The following is a 14,284-nucleotide window of genomic DNA, read 5'->3' as shown; positions in this document are numbered from 1 at the left end:
TATTAGTAAACAAAAAATACCAATAATCATAAAAATGCTCAATATGGCATCTGATATATGGCCGGGCCGATAATCAGTCGAGCCCTGATGTGTAACTATAGAAAATATATTGTTAAGTGCAGAGGTTACAAATGGGTGGATCACTGTCCTGGTCCAGACCCAGATGGCAAACTGTCCGGACCTATTACCTACAAATGATCAAGAACTACCATCAACATTTTGGACCTTTGCTATTTCATACAAAATGCAGTCTGTGTCATTGTTATTCAAGTTGTGAAAAGCTCATGGACAAAGGTAATTAGTTGAATGCTAATTACTGATTAAGTACTGGTTACTTTGGACTATTTTCCTTTGATTTCTGAATACTGGTCAAATGGATTGTGATTTAAAAGAATCTGTAAATACGTGACTGTAAAATAAACTTGTCTGATGTTGAAGACTTTAAACACGAGGCCTGAGTGAACAGTGATCTGAGCACCACACACTGAAAAGAAAAGCTCGTTTTACACATAACTGGTACAAATGTCTTCACTCTTTTAGTTTTAAGAAGATCTCAGTCCTGGTGGATTTGGTGACAACAGTATGGCCAATGAATGAATTTTGGAATAATTCATTGTCACATTGTCCACCACCATTTATATCAGTGAGGCTAAATTACAGAACAGCTCTCAGTACCTGTAGACCAGGTGCATCACTGTGGAAGTTGGAGGATAACATGCAGTAACATAAACACTTTTTTGTTTTACATTGTATTTTATTGGTTTAATCACTATCCAGTTACGCAACGTTATCAATATCTATATTTTACAGCATTATATTATTACTATGGTGTATATATTATATATTCTGGACACATATTTAACCCTATATACTTTCAATTATTATTTTGTATGTCGTATTAATTATTACTCATTCCTATACTTACATATAATACACACATCCCACACACCCACCAAGGACTGGACAGAGGTCAGAGTCCGTCCACCATCATATGAGGGGACTGTGGTGAGAGCTGTGGCTCAGCTGGAGGAGACGCTCAGTGAAGAGATGAAGAAGCTGATTGAGGCTGAGCTGAAGAGGGTCCAGCAGTATGCAGAGGATGTGACTCTGGATCCTGATACAGCAAGTCCTAAACTCGTCCTGTCTGATGATGGAAAACAAGTCAATCATGGTGATGTGAGGAAGAATCTCCCAGACAACCCAAAGAGATTTTCTCAATGCCCTATTGTTTTAGGAAAGCAGAGTTTCTCTTCAGGCAGATTTTACTTTGAGGTTCAGGTTAAAGGAAAGACTGAGTGGACATTAGGAGTGGCCAGAGAGTCGATCAACAGGAAGGGAGACATCACACTGAGCCCTGATGATGGTTACTGGACGATATGGTTGAGAAATGGAAATGAGTACAAAGCTCTTGATGACCCCTCAGTCCGTCTCTCTCTGAAGTCTCAGCCTGAGAAGGTGGGGGTGTTTGTGGATTATGAGGAGGGTCTGGTCTCCTTTTATGACGTAGCTGCTGCAGCTCTCATCTACTCCTTTACTGGCTGCTCCTTCACTGAGAAACTCTACCCATACTTCAGTCCCTGTAATAATGATGGTGGTGAAAACTCCACCCCTCTGATCATCTGTCCTGTCAATTAACCTGCGTAAACTAATAAAAAATGGATCATTTACAGAGAAAACATTCTTACAAAAGTGTCCCAGAGAAAGATGTTCCACCTTTATGTGCTCTGGATAAGACTAACCAAGAACATTAAATGTGTCCTATGTCATTTTCTTGCAAACTAGCAAAAGTTATATTTACATTCAGTGTCACTCATCAAACTGCACTGTGTTTGTTTGAGGTTTAACAAACATGTAGAATGCATTTTCCCTACTCAGAAATACTTTATTTAACGGAATAGAATGAAACTATGGCAGAATGTAAACCAATAAAACATCTATTTAATCTGGCTTTTACATGTGTTAGTGTTATATAATTATAAAGGTGTTAGTATTTGTATATATTTTATTAATTATCATAATTATTATTGATTTTATTCCATTTTGTTTGATCAACATTTTACTGTTGGTCATTATTATCATGGCTTCACGTGTAAAGTAATGGTTCTTCTGTGACAACTGAACCCTGCTGCTCATGTCTCCCTGGTTCAGCCCAGTGAGGTGTGCTGAGAGCTGCTCATGTGAAGCTAGCGTCCAGCTACGACTTCCTGTACACGGCATGACCCCATAATGACCTGCAGCAACACAGACACCTGAATGAACCTTTGCCAAAGTCACACAACAGGGTCTGGTCTTACTCAGAGACTAGAAAACCAAAATATTAGGTACAAACCTCCCAGACCACACAGTGCAAGAAAAGGCTAAGCTGTTTCTGGGAACCAACAGACAGCAGGATCGTCAGGGTTTCTAGGTGTGGAGACGTACACAGGAACAACACAGATCATTAACTTTAATCCCCCTTTCCTAACAGCTCGTTAGGACCCCAGCCCCCCCCACACACACTTACCACCTCCTTTACCCAATTCCAGCAACAGTTGACAGAATTTGAGACCAAAGTTCGGCTGACAGCTCCATCTCCTGGAGAGGTCCAGACATTACACTCATTATTTCTAATTAAGCGGACACCTCTCCTCTCTGGAGCTGAGGTCAGCGCAGGGCGACCGGCTAATGAAAACGGGGATATTGCCGTGACTAAAAATAAAGGAGGCTTTCCCAGCAGCCCTGAAACTGACCTTTAGCGTGTTGGGAGTCGGGGTCAGACTGCTGGCCGGGCTCAGCAGGAGGAGGTGCATCAAAAGCCTCCATCACATCAGATCCCCTCTGTAAGGTTTCCTAAAGTCAACATGAACTCACCACAGATTCTCTGTCTGCTCTTCACCTGATGGACCACAGTTACAGCGCAGGAGACTGAACCACAACACTTTAGATTTCTGTTCAGGTCTGCGGCAACAAGCAGCACAAACTGTCTGAATGCTGACAGTGAACCTTCTGGTTAATTATTCATTCACTTATTTTCATCCATCACATACTTCCTCATTAAAACATCCTTTTGTTAATTCAAAAATTTGATTCCAGCAAAGACTAAAGGATTCATAATAATAGAGCTGCAGTTATTAGTCGCAATAATCGACGACAATATTTTAAGTCGCCAAATCGCCTCACATACTTTGATTTATTTGTGGTGGCCAATCACTATTAATCACCATATATTTGTTTTCTATTTGTCTTTTATAGTCACACTGCTGCTGTGTGTTGGACACAGAACCAGGTGAAGTAAAGATAACTGAAGATTCCTGGAGTTCAACTGTGACTGAACATTACTGTATGTTACTGTAAGTAAGTCGTCTGTTCATTAGAAGACGGAGCTTTATATATCTTTTGTCCTTGTAGCTGATAAATACATGACTGTCATTCAGATTTTCTGGACATGGAAATGAATCATTTAGATTAATTAACTATTCAATAAAACAGCTGAATAGTTGAAAAACAGTCGTTAGTGGCAGCCCTACACAATGATAATAATAATGATGAGTAATGTGGTTTTTTACATAATTTGGCAACTGGAACAAGCGTTCTGTTTAACATAGGTTTAGATAAATGTCTTTATCTGTTGCCTTATTAATTAGTTTTAAGTACCAAAACAAATTACATTGTGGTTTTGACAGTATTAGCCTTGTTAATATTATCGTGGCATAAAGAAAATGAAGTTTCAGGAGCTAACGTGAATGTTAAGTTGGCACATTGCACTGCAGCGCACATCAGAAAATATTTCCTCTACAAATGATTCTTTGCCCTGATTTTTCAGTTTATTTAGATCAGATTTTCACCTTTAATATTAAAAACTAATACAGCATAGATGAAAACAAAGAAACTCCTTTTCTTAAAAATAAAGCTCAATCAATCAATGACCTCTAACCTTAAACAAGGACATTTAACAGTCAGGGAAAGTGCAAATGTCAGTAACTTGCACTTACAGTGTTTGATGTACTGACATGTGGCCAGTGACGTGTTGGTACTTACAGTGTGAGCACATTTCCAGAGGATAACTGGCTTCATTTCCCTGAAAAAGAGAAAAGACTGACGATGAAACAAGAGTTCCACATTCAGACACGAGATTACAAACAAGAAGAAGAATCTTTGTCGTTTATTTCAGGTGGGACTGTGGTCACCTGTTGGGTTTTTGGCCTAAAGCTCATCAGGACCTGACAACAGTGATGTTAGGCAAAGTAATGTTTTTATGCGTTTATAGTGACAGTCAGAGCCATAAAATGCTCATATATTAGGCTAAATATTGCGTGGAGAGCAAAGGAGGTGTTTTATTGTGAAAGGTAGTTATTCTCCTTTTTCACACAATCTCAGATCATTTAATTTTATCACCAGCTGAGACATCTGACAGAGCTCCAGTGTACTGCACGATTACACAATACAACACTTCCGGTCATCATTTTCAAAATAAAGCTCCTCCTGGAGAAGACATGTCAGATGGACAGTATACAAACTTCATTAGTCGTCACAATCACGATCCATATCTGCAGATAAATACCACTGAATAAAAGTGGAATTATTGGTGCCAGCGCGTTCTTTCATCTTGTAATGTTTTAATTTATTTACATGAAAATAGAGCTTTTAATTGTTCATTTTGTAGTTGAAACATTGGTCAATTAATTAATTGGTCTGTCAAAAGAAAATTAATATGCAACAATTATGATATTTAATCATCAGTCATACTTATGCAAATATTCTCTTTTTCGAGCTTCTGAAATTAAATAATTTGCTGCTTTTCGCTGTTTTGTGAAACTGAAAATAAAATATCTTTCAATCTTAGGTAGTTGGTCTATCATAACATGACACATCAACACTTTCAACTAACTATTTTGATTATAAACTGTTATATGTAACAATTCTAAACTAAATGATCACACAATCAGAAGACAAGATTAAAACCCTTAGTTTAAAAAAAAAAGCTTTTATTCTGATGGCCATGCTACTAGACTTCCGTTATTTCTGCTACGCACTTGACGCTCCTGCAGCTAACAGCTAGCCTGCTAATAAACCAGTGCTTCTCTATTAGTGCACCAGCTAGCCTAGCATAGAGGCTATAATCTACCAAACCACAAATCATGGTTACTTTACACATGGCGGTGTGACAGTTACAATAACCATAAATAACACAACAACTGACCCACATAAACTAACGGCCGCAAACGTTACGCTTCTTTAAATTCAGCGCTGAGCTAACGGTGGCTAACGTTAGCTAACAGAAGAGCTGCGGCAGAAGCTGAATTCACTAAATCGGGTTTAATATTATGATTTAAAAAAATGAAGGACAGGTTATTCCTCACCATTTTGCCGCCAGAAGATGAACAGCTGCCGGGAGAGTGAGTTAGAGCCGAGTTAACGGGTCAGGAAAAGACGATGTTTCAACAGGGATTCTGACTTCTGACGGTTAGACACCGACCACCGGCCACCGGCTGCCTGACTGCACCGTGACTGACAGCGGAGGGGAGATTCACCGCAGCGGCAGCAGAGAGAGCCGCAGCGGGGGAGAGAGAGCATAGAGAGTGGTGGTGAGGAGAGAGAGAGAGAGAGAGAGAGAGAGAGAGAGAGAGAGAGGAGGAAGAGCAGAGAGCGAGAGAGGAGGAGGAGGAGGAGGAGGAGGACCAAAGCTCGTCTATGAACGTGAGGAATCACTCTGTTTCATAATAACCAATACTGGAACCAAAGCTCCTCTGTGAAGAAGAGGAATCACTCCTTCATGATAGAATCAGAAACTTTAGTGATCCTCAGGTCGCGTTACAGTTGCTCCTCAGCAAACAGTAGAGGATATAAAGTAGAAAAATAAAGATAAAAATAAAAACAAAAATAAATATAGACATATACATATATACATACACAAGATAAATATATACATAAATAGAAAATATGTAAGGATAGGAGTTTTAAAATTGCACTTTTCAAATTGCACTTGGTTATACTTAGAAATAAATACCTATACCAATAAATACATAAATAAATACCCAACACTGGTGACTGCAGAAGGTCTGGACTCTGTGTTAAAGTCTAGTTTCAACACTTTCATTGTTTTAGGTTGTATTGAGCTCATTTGTTGTGTTTTATCAAATGGCTGTAAATGTTGTTTGTGTGTGAACAGACAGAAAAGCTCAGGTATGGTCATATTACTGCATCACCAACCATTATTTTCATTATCAATATTTCTGACAGTTATTTTATACACTGGGCAGTCAATCCATTATTAAAGAAAATAACTGTCAGAACATTGTGAAATATGCCCATCGTTATTCTATAAGTGCATTTAACATATGCATATTCTTTCTTCTTTCAAGCATTGAAAAAACTTTCTAAGAAAAGTCATTTAAACGATTAATAAATCATCATTATTTAGATGTAGCGTACTGGTTGGTTTCTGGGCACCTTGAGGAAATAATGAAACTGCCATCTACAGCAGGGGCCCAACAACAGATTTTTGCCATGGATGATCTAATGGAGGGATCCTTAGACAAGGAGCCACTGTTTGGAGTCAGAATCAGGTTTATTGTCAGGTAAGTTTACACATATGAGGAATTTGCTTTGGTGCTTGGACAGAAACAGCGTGTGATGTGCGTGCAGGATGTCTTGGTGGAAAGTGACAGGCCTTAAAAACGATGAAGTCATCATCATGGTTTTTATTTTTAATATTCGGTCTCTGCTGATTCTGAGTATGACGGTATTTAATTTGAAGGTTTTTACCTTAAGTCAGCTGCACAGTTCAGACTCAGGCTTCATTACAATTACTAAAGCAATTTATCATGTGTTTATTGTGGTGTATAATATAGTACAGTATGTTCAGTAGAGCTGGTATGTACTTTGGGAGGAGGGACTATTCACACACAGATTTAAGACCCAGCTGATGACCTTTAAGGTTCTTGATGTCCAGGCCCCCCACCCACACACACACATCACAGGCCGTACCCATCGGCCCTCGGCTCCTGGATCTCTTAGATGTGAGAGCTCGTCCCTCCTACATGTCCCACGATCACGTCTAAAACTAAAAGGCCACAGCCTTTTACCACTTGATATCACATGAGCTCCATCTCTTTTTAGCTCACTAACCTTCTATTGTCATGTTCATACTGAGATTTTGCTCCTTGTTGTTTTCGTTAGTGTATTTATATCATTTCTCATACCCTACATTTACCTGCTTTCCTTTCCTGTTTATGTGCTTTATACATTTGTTTTACCTGCTTTTCTTTAGTTCAGTTGCTTTGTAAAGCACTTTGATCAGCTCAAGCATTGTGTGTGTTTCAATGTGCCTGAAAGATAAAGTTGACTTGACAAACTTTAAGTGAATATCATGACATTATTTGTCTGGAACAATAAGATGTTTATTCAGGCTGAAACCACAGTTTATTTTAAACATTAATGTCACTCCATGTAAATGTCTCAGAGCAGACAGACTCTAAACAACCTGCTGCTGGGAACCAGGAAGAAAAATAATGTTTGACGTCTGTGCTGTGAAAAAAGGAAACATCAGTAAACCTAAATATGGCTTTTTTTTATTATTCTTCATGTATTTTAGCAAAGAGTCACTTCTCACCTGTGTTTGGAGCAGATTATAAAGTAAATCCAGAGATCACTAATAAAAACAATCAATCATATTTTATTTTCATTGTCTTTTTTTCTTCTTCAATAATCTCCCCTTTCTTTTGACTTGTATAATAGTGCGTACTGTGAACTGGGTTCTACATATCACACTCTGTTTCAGGTTCTGCATGTAAAACTGCAGGTTCATCATAAGCCACAGATAAACTGAGTAAAATATAGGTGTAAAATAAATAAGTACATTTATTTAAGCACTTTACTGTACACTGTAAAAAAAATCCTAATTTTACAGAAAATAACTCTAAGTTTTCTAACAGTAATTTTCTGTTTTTTTAAAAGTCTGTAAAATGACAGAAATAATCTGTGAATAAAACAGCCAAACTTCTATTTCAAGCATTACGCCTGTAATAATGAATTACATTTATTTACACACACTTTCAGACCTATAGATAATTTAGAGTCCACTAAATTAAATGTGCATGTGTTTGTTGTAGTAATCAGAGTCCTGGAGGAAACACAAGGAGAACATGCAACACTGCAAGAAGCTGAACCCAGGCGCTTCTTGCTGTTCTCTTCCTGCCTGGACTTTACTCGTCTGTGTGTTTGTGCATCAGATACCATAAAAGAAGACAGGACAAATGTGACAATCACCAATTCATTTGCTGTGGCCACCAGATTCCATCAGCTCAGGGAACCGTGTTCAATAAACTAGATCTCCGGTCAGTCAAACACTAACATATGGTGTTCTGTATATTGCACTGTACGATAAAAACATACTCAGTACAATTTAATCACAGGTTTATTTATTAAACACCTTTTCAATGACAGCGATGAAGTTGTGAATAAAACTAATGAACATGAGCTGTACTACACTGACAACTGCTTCACAATCTGAGCTGTCAGTGTTCAGTTCACACTAAAGAGTGTGTGAGGTGAACACATCCGTCTCTGAGGTCACAGCATCACATCTATGAAGAGTCTGGTTTGGCTCCAGGTTGCAGTTCCATCTGTTTCCTACTGAACACCGTTTGATGTTAAACTGGTCGATACTTTCATCACCTTGGCAACAGTCAGGCCGAGCATCCTGTGCTTCCCCTCCAGCTCGGACCACTGTGCCTCAATGAGACAACAGGCTCCTCCGGGGGTCCACCTCCAAGATGTGGCGTCATCAATCCGGTTGCCATCCTGGAAAGCCAACACACCAACACTGGTAACCCAGGCAACCGTTTCAGAAGCAGCAGCAGCAGCTTCTTTGTCACCTGGAGAGAGAGAGAGACAGAGAAAGGTTTCACATGTTAATGTTAATATTTGTGTGTGAATTTAGGACACACACAGCAGTGGTGTGAAAGCAGCTGGAAGAACATAAACTGCCTGAATCACACCTCATCCTAGAGACACTTCCTGCTGGGAAAGAAAACTAGAGATGGCTGCTGGACAGATCGATCAGTTAAACATACAGTGCATTTACAATGTTCACACTTCTTTCTCACCTTCATTTCTTCTTTCTAATGCTAGCTGCTAATGCTAGCAAACTAGCCCCCCACTTGTCATTTTGCAATTTTATAATGGAATCATTAAATTCATTCATCAATGGCCAATGCCAGCAAGCTAGCTGCTAATGGTAGCACTAATGAAAATGGGGGGCAGCTTTATGTACTGTACATGTACAAGTTCATTGCTGCAATTATCATCATCATCTATTGCAATATATCATTGTTAGCATTATAATTATTATTTTAACGATTATTGTCATCATTATTATAAACAATCACGAACAATCACTTTATGTACTTTGTGTTTTATACTTTGTCACTTGTTTATCGTGCTTCATGGTTAAAATGCTCTGTCACCTTCTGTTTGTCCATTTGTCACCAATAAAGAAGCTAGCTATCCCCCCACTTATTTTGCATTCTTATGAAATTGTTAAGTTCATTCATCAATGAACAATGCCAGCAAGCTAGCTGCTAATGGTAGCACTAATGCTAATAAGCTACCCTTCCCCTGTGTCGCTTTTAGTTTGACCCTGTTTTTTTCCATAGAAAAAACAAAAAGCGCAATTGTTTCACATACACAAGCTTGAATTTCTCCAGTAGATTTATTTTCCAGGTTTACAAAGGTTGATTTACAACTACAAACATTGAAATTATTTGTGAACATCACTTTACAAGCTCAAAATCATTTTGACCCTAATTTGAGCCTGGATACACACCACACATAGCTACAGCCAACAACAGTTCACAATAAGTTCCTTAACAAATCAGACACAGCAAGTTTCCAAACAAGTATTTTGATTGTATTCAAGCCAAATGATAATAATGAGCACATTCACATTGTTTTCTGATGCATTCAATATGACAACAACTTAAATGTAATAAACAGAATATTGTTTCAAACGACTATGATCTGTGTGGAAATGTAACTACACAAAATACAAACTGCTTTTAACAGAAATGAACAATCGTTGATTTGTATTTGTTCAAGAAGAATATGAATCAAAGCAAATGCTCAGTGGTGAGGTTAAACAAAGACAGGGAAAGAAGAAATGCTTTTGTGGATGTCTGTGCAGGCACAGCTGAAAACTGTAAAACTCAGCACGCAACGCTCCCAGTGTGCGACACCGACAACTGTGGGCACAGACTTTTACAGTTCTCTTCTCTGTATCAGGACACAGATGTTGACAAAACCATGTCTTCTTTTTACATGTTTTTGTTTAACCTCACCACTGATCATTTGCTCAATTAATTTACATTCAGACATTGAACAAATTAACAAACCTCTTCTACACATGCAGAAACTTGAATTTGTCATGCAGATTTATTTTACAGGTTAACAAATGTTGATTTACAACTACAAAACATTGGAATTATTTGTCAAGGTCACTTTACAAGCTCAGTCATTTTGAGTCTAATTTGAGCCTATATGTATGGGATGGAGTCATGTGCATGACTTACCATTTCTTGCTGGGCAAGGTGTGGTTCTGTCCCGAGGTGGATTCTGCCATCCCTATGAAAACACAAAAGGAAAAATAAGGACATGTCAAGCAGCTGCTCTTTTGACTATGAAATGTTTGAGGCAGTCTAAGACTTCAGAAGATAAAAGAAAGCTTGCCCCTCCCCCCACTGCATCAGACCGGAAGCCCTTCTGCCGGCGGAGTTCTCGCCACCTTTGAATCGATTCCCCAACATAAATGCAGGTCTTCGTTCGTGGGGCACAGCCTGTGTCCCTGGTGTTTGTTTGCCGTTTGTGATGCCTCTGTTGTCTCCGGAGACCGCGCTTTCTCACGGTGTATTCAGGGGGCGGGCAGCTAGCGGATCACGGGGAGATGCCTATGATTTGAGACAAAAATAAAATTGCACTGAAACCATGCAGGAATGCATAGTGCACCTTTAATGGAGAACTGGAATATTAGGAAAGGTCGGATGGAACAAACAAATGTCATTAAGTATGTATGTTTATTCTGCGTCATTAACGTGTTAAAGTGAAAAGCTAACCGCGATTAGCGCGCTAGCCATAACAGCATTTAATTCAATGTAGAAGCAGCTAATTTTACTGTGTGTTGCTAGTTTGTGTTAATGTTGTCAGCTGGTTTAAAGCTTAAACGGACTGATGAGAGGTAAATGAGTGAAGAGAATGAGTAAAGTGAAAACTGTCTTGTACACACTTGTACACTTAGACAGAGAGGACCAGGAAACACATTGAGGAGCAGAAGTCTCCCGCGCAGCTATCGCTTGGTCTGGACTGTTGTCTCCAGCCTACCACTCATGGTTCCCATCGCCGGGCATCACCCAGTTCCTCATTGTTCACCATGTTCCAGATGACGACTCAGGGATTAGTGAGTAATAGCTAACATGCTATTTTGTTTGTAGCTCCGGTTAGTTAGGTTTTTAGTAGCAACAACCTCAGGTCTTCCTTCAGCCTTGCAGGTAGCACTCTTCCAAACACACATATTTACACCTGATATAAACTGATTGATTTACTCACTGGTGTTAAATATCTCTGGTTTGATCTGAAGTGAATGTGAACATTGATGTGTGCAGGGTAGATGGCCGTCACTGTACTAGAACCCTCCCTGAGAAGTGTGGTGTGCAGTTACTGATCTCAACAGCATGGAAGTTTTATATTTATATTTATATATGGAATATTTTTTGGTGTGTCCAACTGTACTGACGCTAACTGACTGACTGACTGACTGACTAACTGACTGAGTGATAGAGTTGAGTTTTACTGTTAAACCTTTGGTCAGCTGAAGACCATGTGATGTGAGTCATGAAGTTACACCATCGATCTGTTGACTTGTTTTCACTGGTCTAGACTCCAGGTGTTCACAGATCAGCGGTCTCTGTTTTCTCCTGTTCAGCTGAATGAAGTTTCATGTCGTCTACTGCTTCATTTTTTCCAAGCAGCTGACTAGGGAGTGTATGAGACTCTTTCACCTGGTGTAAAGCGGCAACTCAAGTGTCTTTGCTAGTTTCAGACTGATGCAGTTGTCATTTTTCCATCCAGTCACCACTTTGTTTAAATAGCCAGATGTTTAAATTGACAACAGAAACCTGGTCTTCAGTAAATGGAACAATATTTCTCCATTATCTTCAGGGCACATTGTCAGTATGCTCCTACATAGTGGGTGCACAGCGTGTCTGTTTAACACAAGCAGAGTTGTGAAGATGAGCTTCAGGTGTTTGATGTTTAGTCCGGTGGAACATTAGAAAGCAGCCACAGAAGGTCAGAGCATTCTTTGTTGTACAGATCATTTAAACAACATTTGTTTAAGCTTTATTAAAGTAATGTTAAACAAAAATAATTTAAATCATATTTTTAAGGACTTTACAGTGAATCTTAGTGTCTCCTGTTATTTCTTTCTCCCCAGATGAAGGATCCAGCTGATTACTGGCAGTTTTGAAGGTGGATGTTTCTTCATCTGCTCCGTTGCACCGTCACTTCTGGTAAAAGATTCATTGACCTTTGTGGTATGTTTAGATTTGACTTATTAATACACTTATATTGGGATTCTGACATAAAGATAGTATAATGTTTTGTCCACATATGTTGTCAGGACTATATGGAGAATACTGTGGAAAACAAGATAAAACTGAATTGGAAGATACAAGCTAAAAAACAACAGACCACCCCCCTCAGCTCCACAGCCCCCGCCTCTTTCAAGTGACATCATCACCTCCTCTTATTAGGAACCTTAACAGGCAAGATAGACCAATGGAGAAATGCCAGTTTTAGTTCTTCAGATCATCCCGGGGCTCTGAAGAACTATTTGTGAATAATCGGTTGATATTGTAAATTTACATCTGAATATATTAAATAAAAGTGTTATATAAGTCAATAGTGGTGCGTATGTTATTTGTAATTAAGTTTCCAACCCACTTTAGTTGAAAGACTACATACAGAGATTAACAATTTAATTTGCATTTCTTCAGTTTTATATTTTATGTGAAATGTAAGAAAATTGATCTGAATCTGAATCAGTAAATATTGTATTTAGATTGAGCTTCTACAGGTTTTTAACATTACTTTACACTTAAAGATTCAATGTTGACACAAATACTGCAAGTTGAAGTTTGAGATGATGTTAATCTGTTTTACACAGTATTTTTTACTTTGTCTTCCAAAACAAAAGGTTTACTTTACAATATTAAGCTTGTGTTAATATTTCATTGATTGACTCTTAATTTTATTATTTGGAAAAAGTTTCTCTGCAGAAACTTTTGTGACGTCACTTTATTGAAGGAGTTTGATCATAATAATTTAGGAGAAATCTGTAAAATAACAGTTTTCTCTGTAGAAATATTAATGAAACTTTCTGTAAATTTATTGTTTTTACACTTTATTTGAATTAAATTTTACTTTAATTTTACGGTTTTTGTTTGGCTGCTGCTGCTGCCAGTCATTTGACAGTTTTTTTTTTTTTTTACAGTGTACTGTACTTGAGTATTTACTTTTCATGCAATTTCATACTTCTACTGCTCACTGTACTTCTACAATTCAGAGGGAAATATTGTGATTTTTACTCTATTACATTTATTTTTCAGCTGTTGTTTCTATTTCTAACATGAAAAACATGCTGATCTTATAATATATGACGAACTGTTGTAGATTAAACTACCAAACGGTGTATAGAATAATTAAAAATGACCTTCATCAATTACAACAGTAAAAGGTTTACAGCTGTGATGAATCTGTCATATCATTTATAATATAACACTCACAGGGCTCATTTATCTGCACTGTGTACTTTTACCTTTGACAGTACATTTTGCTGTTGATACATACTTCTCTGAACACGTCCTCCACCACTGCAGAATTGAAATATTCAAGTTTTTAATAACTGCAATTGTTACCGTTGGTTCTGTCTACAGGTTTATTCCACAGACACTTTAAACTCCCTCAGTTCAACACGTAACAGAACATCAAGGTTCCAAGCACTGAGATAACAGAACAAATCATATTTGGCAAAATGAATCCAGCGTGCACTGAAAGAAAACACAAACACACCTGTGAGAAGCTCCAGCGTCTGAGTCCAACAGAGACAGACCGTCTGAAATCATGTTTTATATTGTACTTCCTGTCAGGAAAACGCATGAAAGACTCAAACCGACACTGAACGTCACCTGCCAACAGGTGAAGTGTGATGTATCTGACTCCTCTGACTGCCACAAACACTCACGACAGCACCAAA

The 14,284-nt window shown here is 38.4% G+C and overlaps 1 protein-coding gene and 1 long non-coding RNA gene across 2 annotated transcripts; one reads left to right on the top strand and one right to left on the bottom strand.

The window, feature by feature from the left end:
* Positions 1-856: 856 nt before the first annotated feature.
* Positions 857-1,635, top strand: LOC111232953 (zinc-binding protein A33-like). Its single transcript, XM_022760664.1, has one exon. It carries the CDS (start codon positions 1,048-1,050, stop codon positions 1,633-1,635), a length of 588 nt encoding a protein of 195 aa, XP_022616385.1. The 5' UTR covers positions 857-1,047.
* Positions 1,636-2,327: 692 nt separating this feature from the next.
* LOC111232983 lies at positions 2,328-5,561 on the bottom strand. Its single transcript, XR_002665575.1, has 3 exons — positions 5,340-5,561; positions 4,018-4,057; positions 2,328-2,403 (listed from the first exon to the last, which is right to left on the bottom strand). It is a non-coding gene; the product is annotated as an uncharacterized LOC111232983 (long non-coding RNA).
* Positions 5,562-14,284: the final 8,723 nt, after the last annotated feature.

The sequence above is a fragment of the Seriola dumerili genome, unplaced genomic scaffold, assembly GCF_002260705.1.
Source record: "Seriola dumerili isolate Sdu_G_001 unplaced genomic scaffold, Sdu_1.0 BDQW01000349.1, whole genome shotgun sequence".
NCBI lineage: Eukaryota > Metazoa > Chordata > Actinopteri > Carangiformes > Carangidae > Seriola > Seriola dumerili.
This window is presented reverse-complemented; position numbering and strand designations above follow the sequence as displayed.

Bases quoted from the DNA above. Each gene is read 5' to 3' on its own strand.
- LOC111232953 (XM_022760664.1), top strand. From the start codon at position 1,048: ATGAAGAAGCTGATTGAGGCTGAGCTGAAGAGGGTCCAGCAGTATGCA.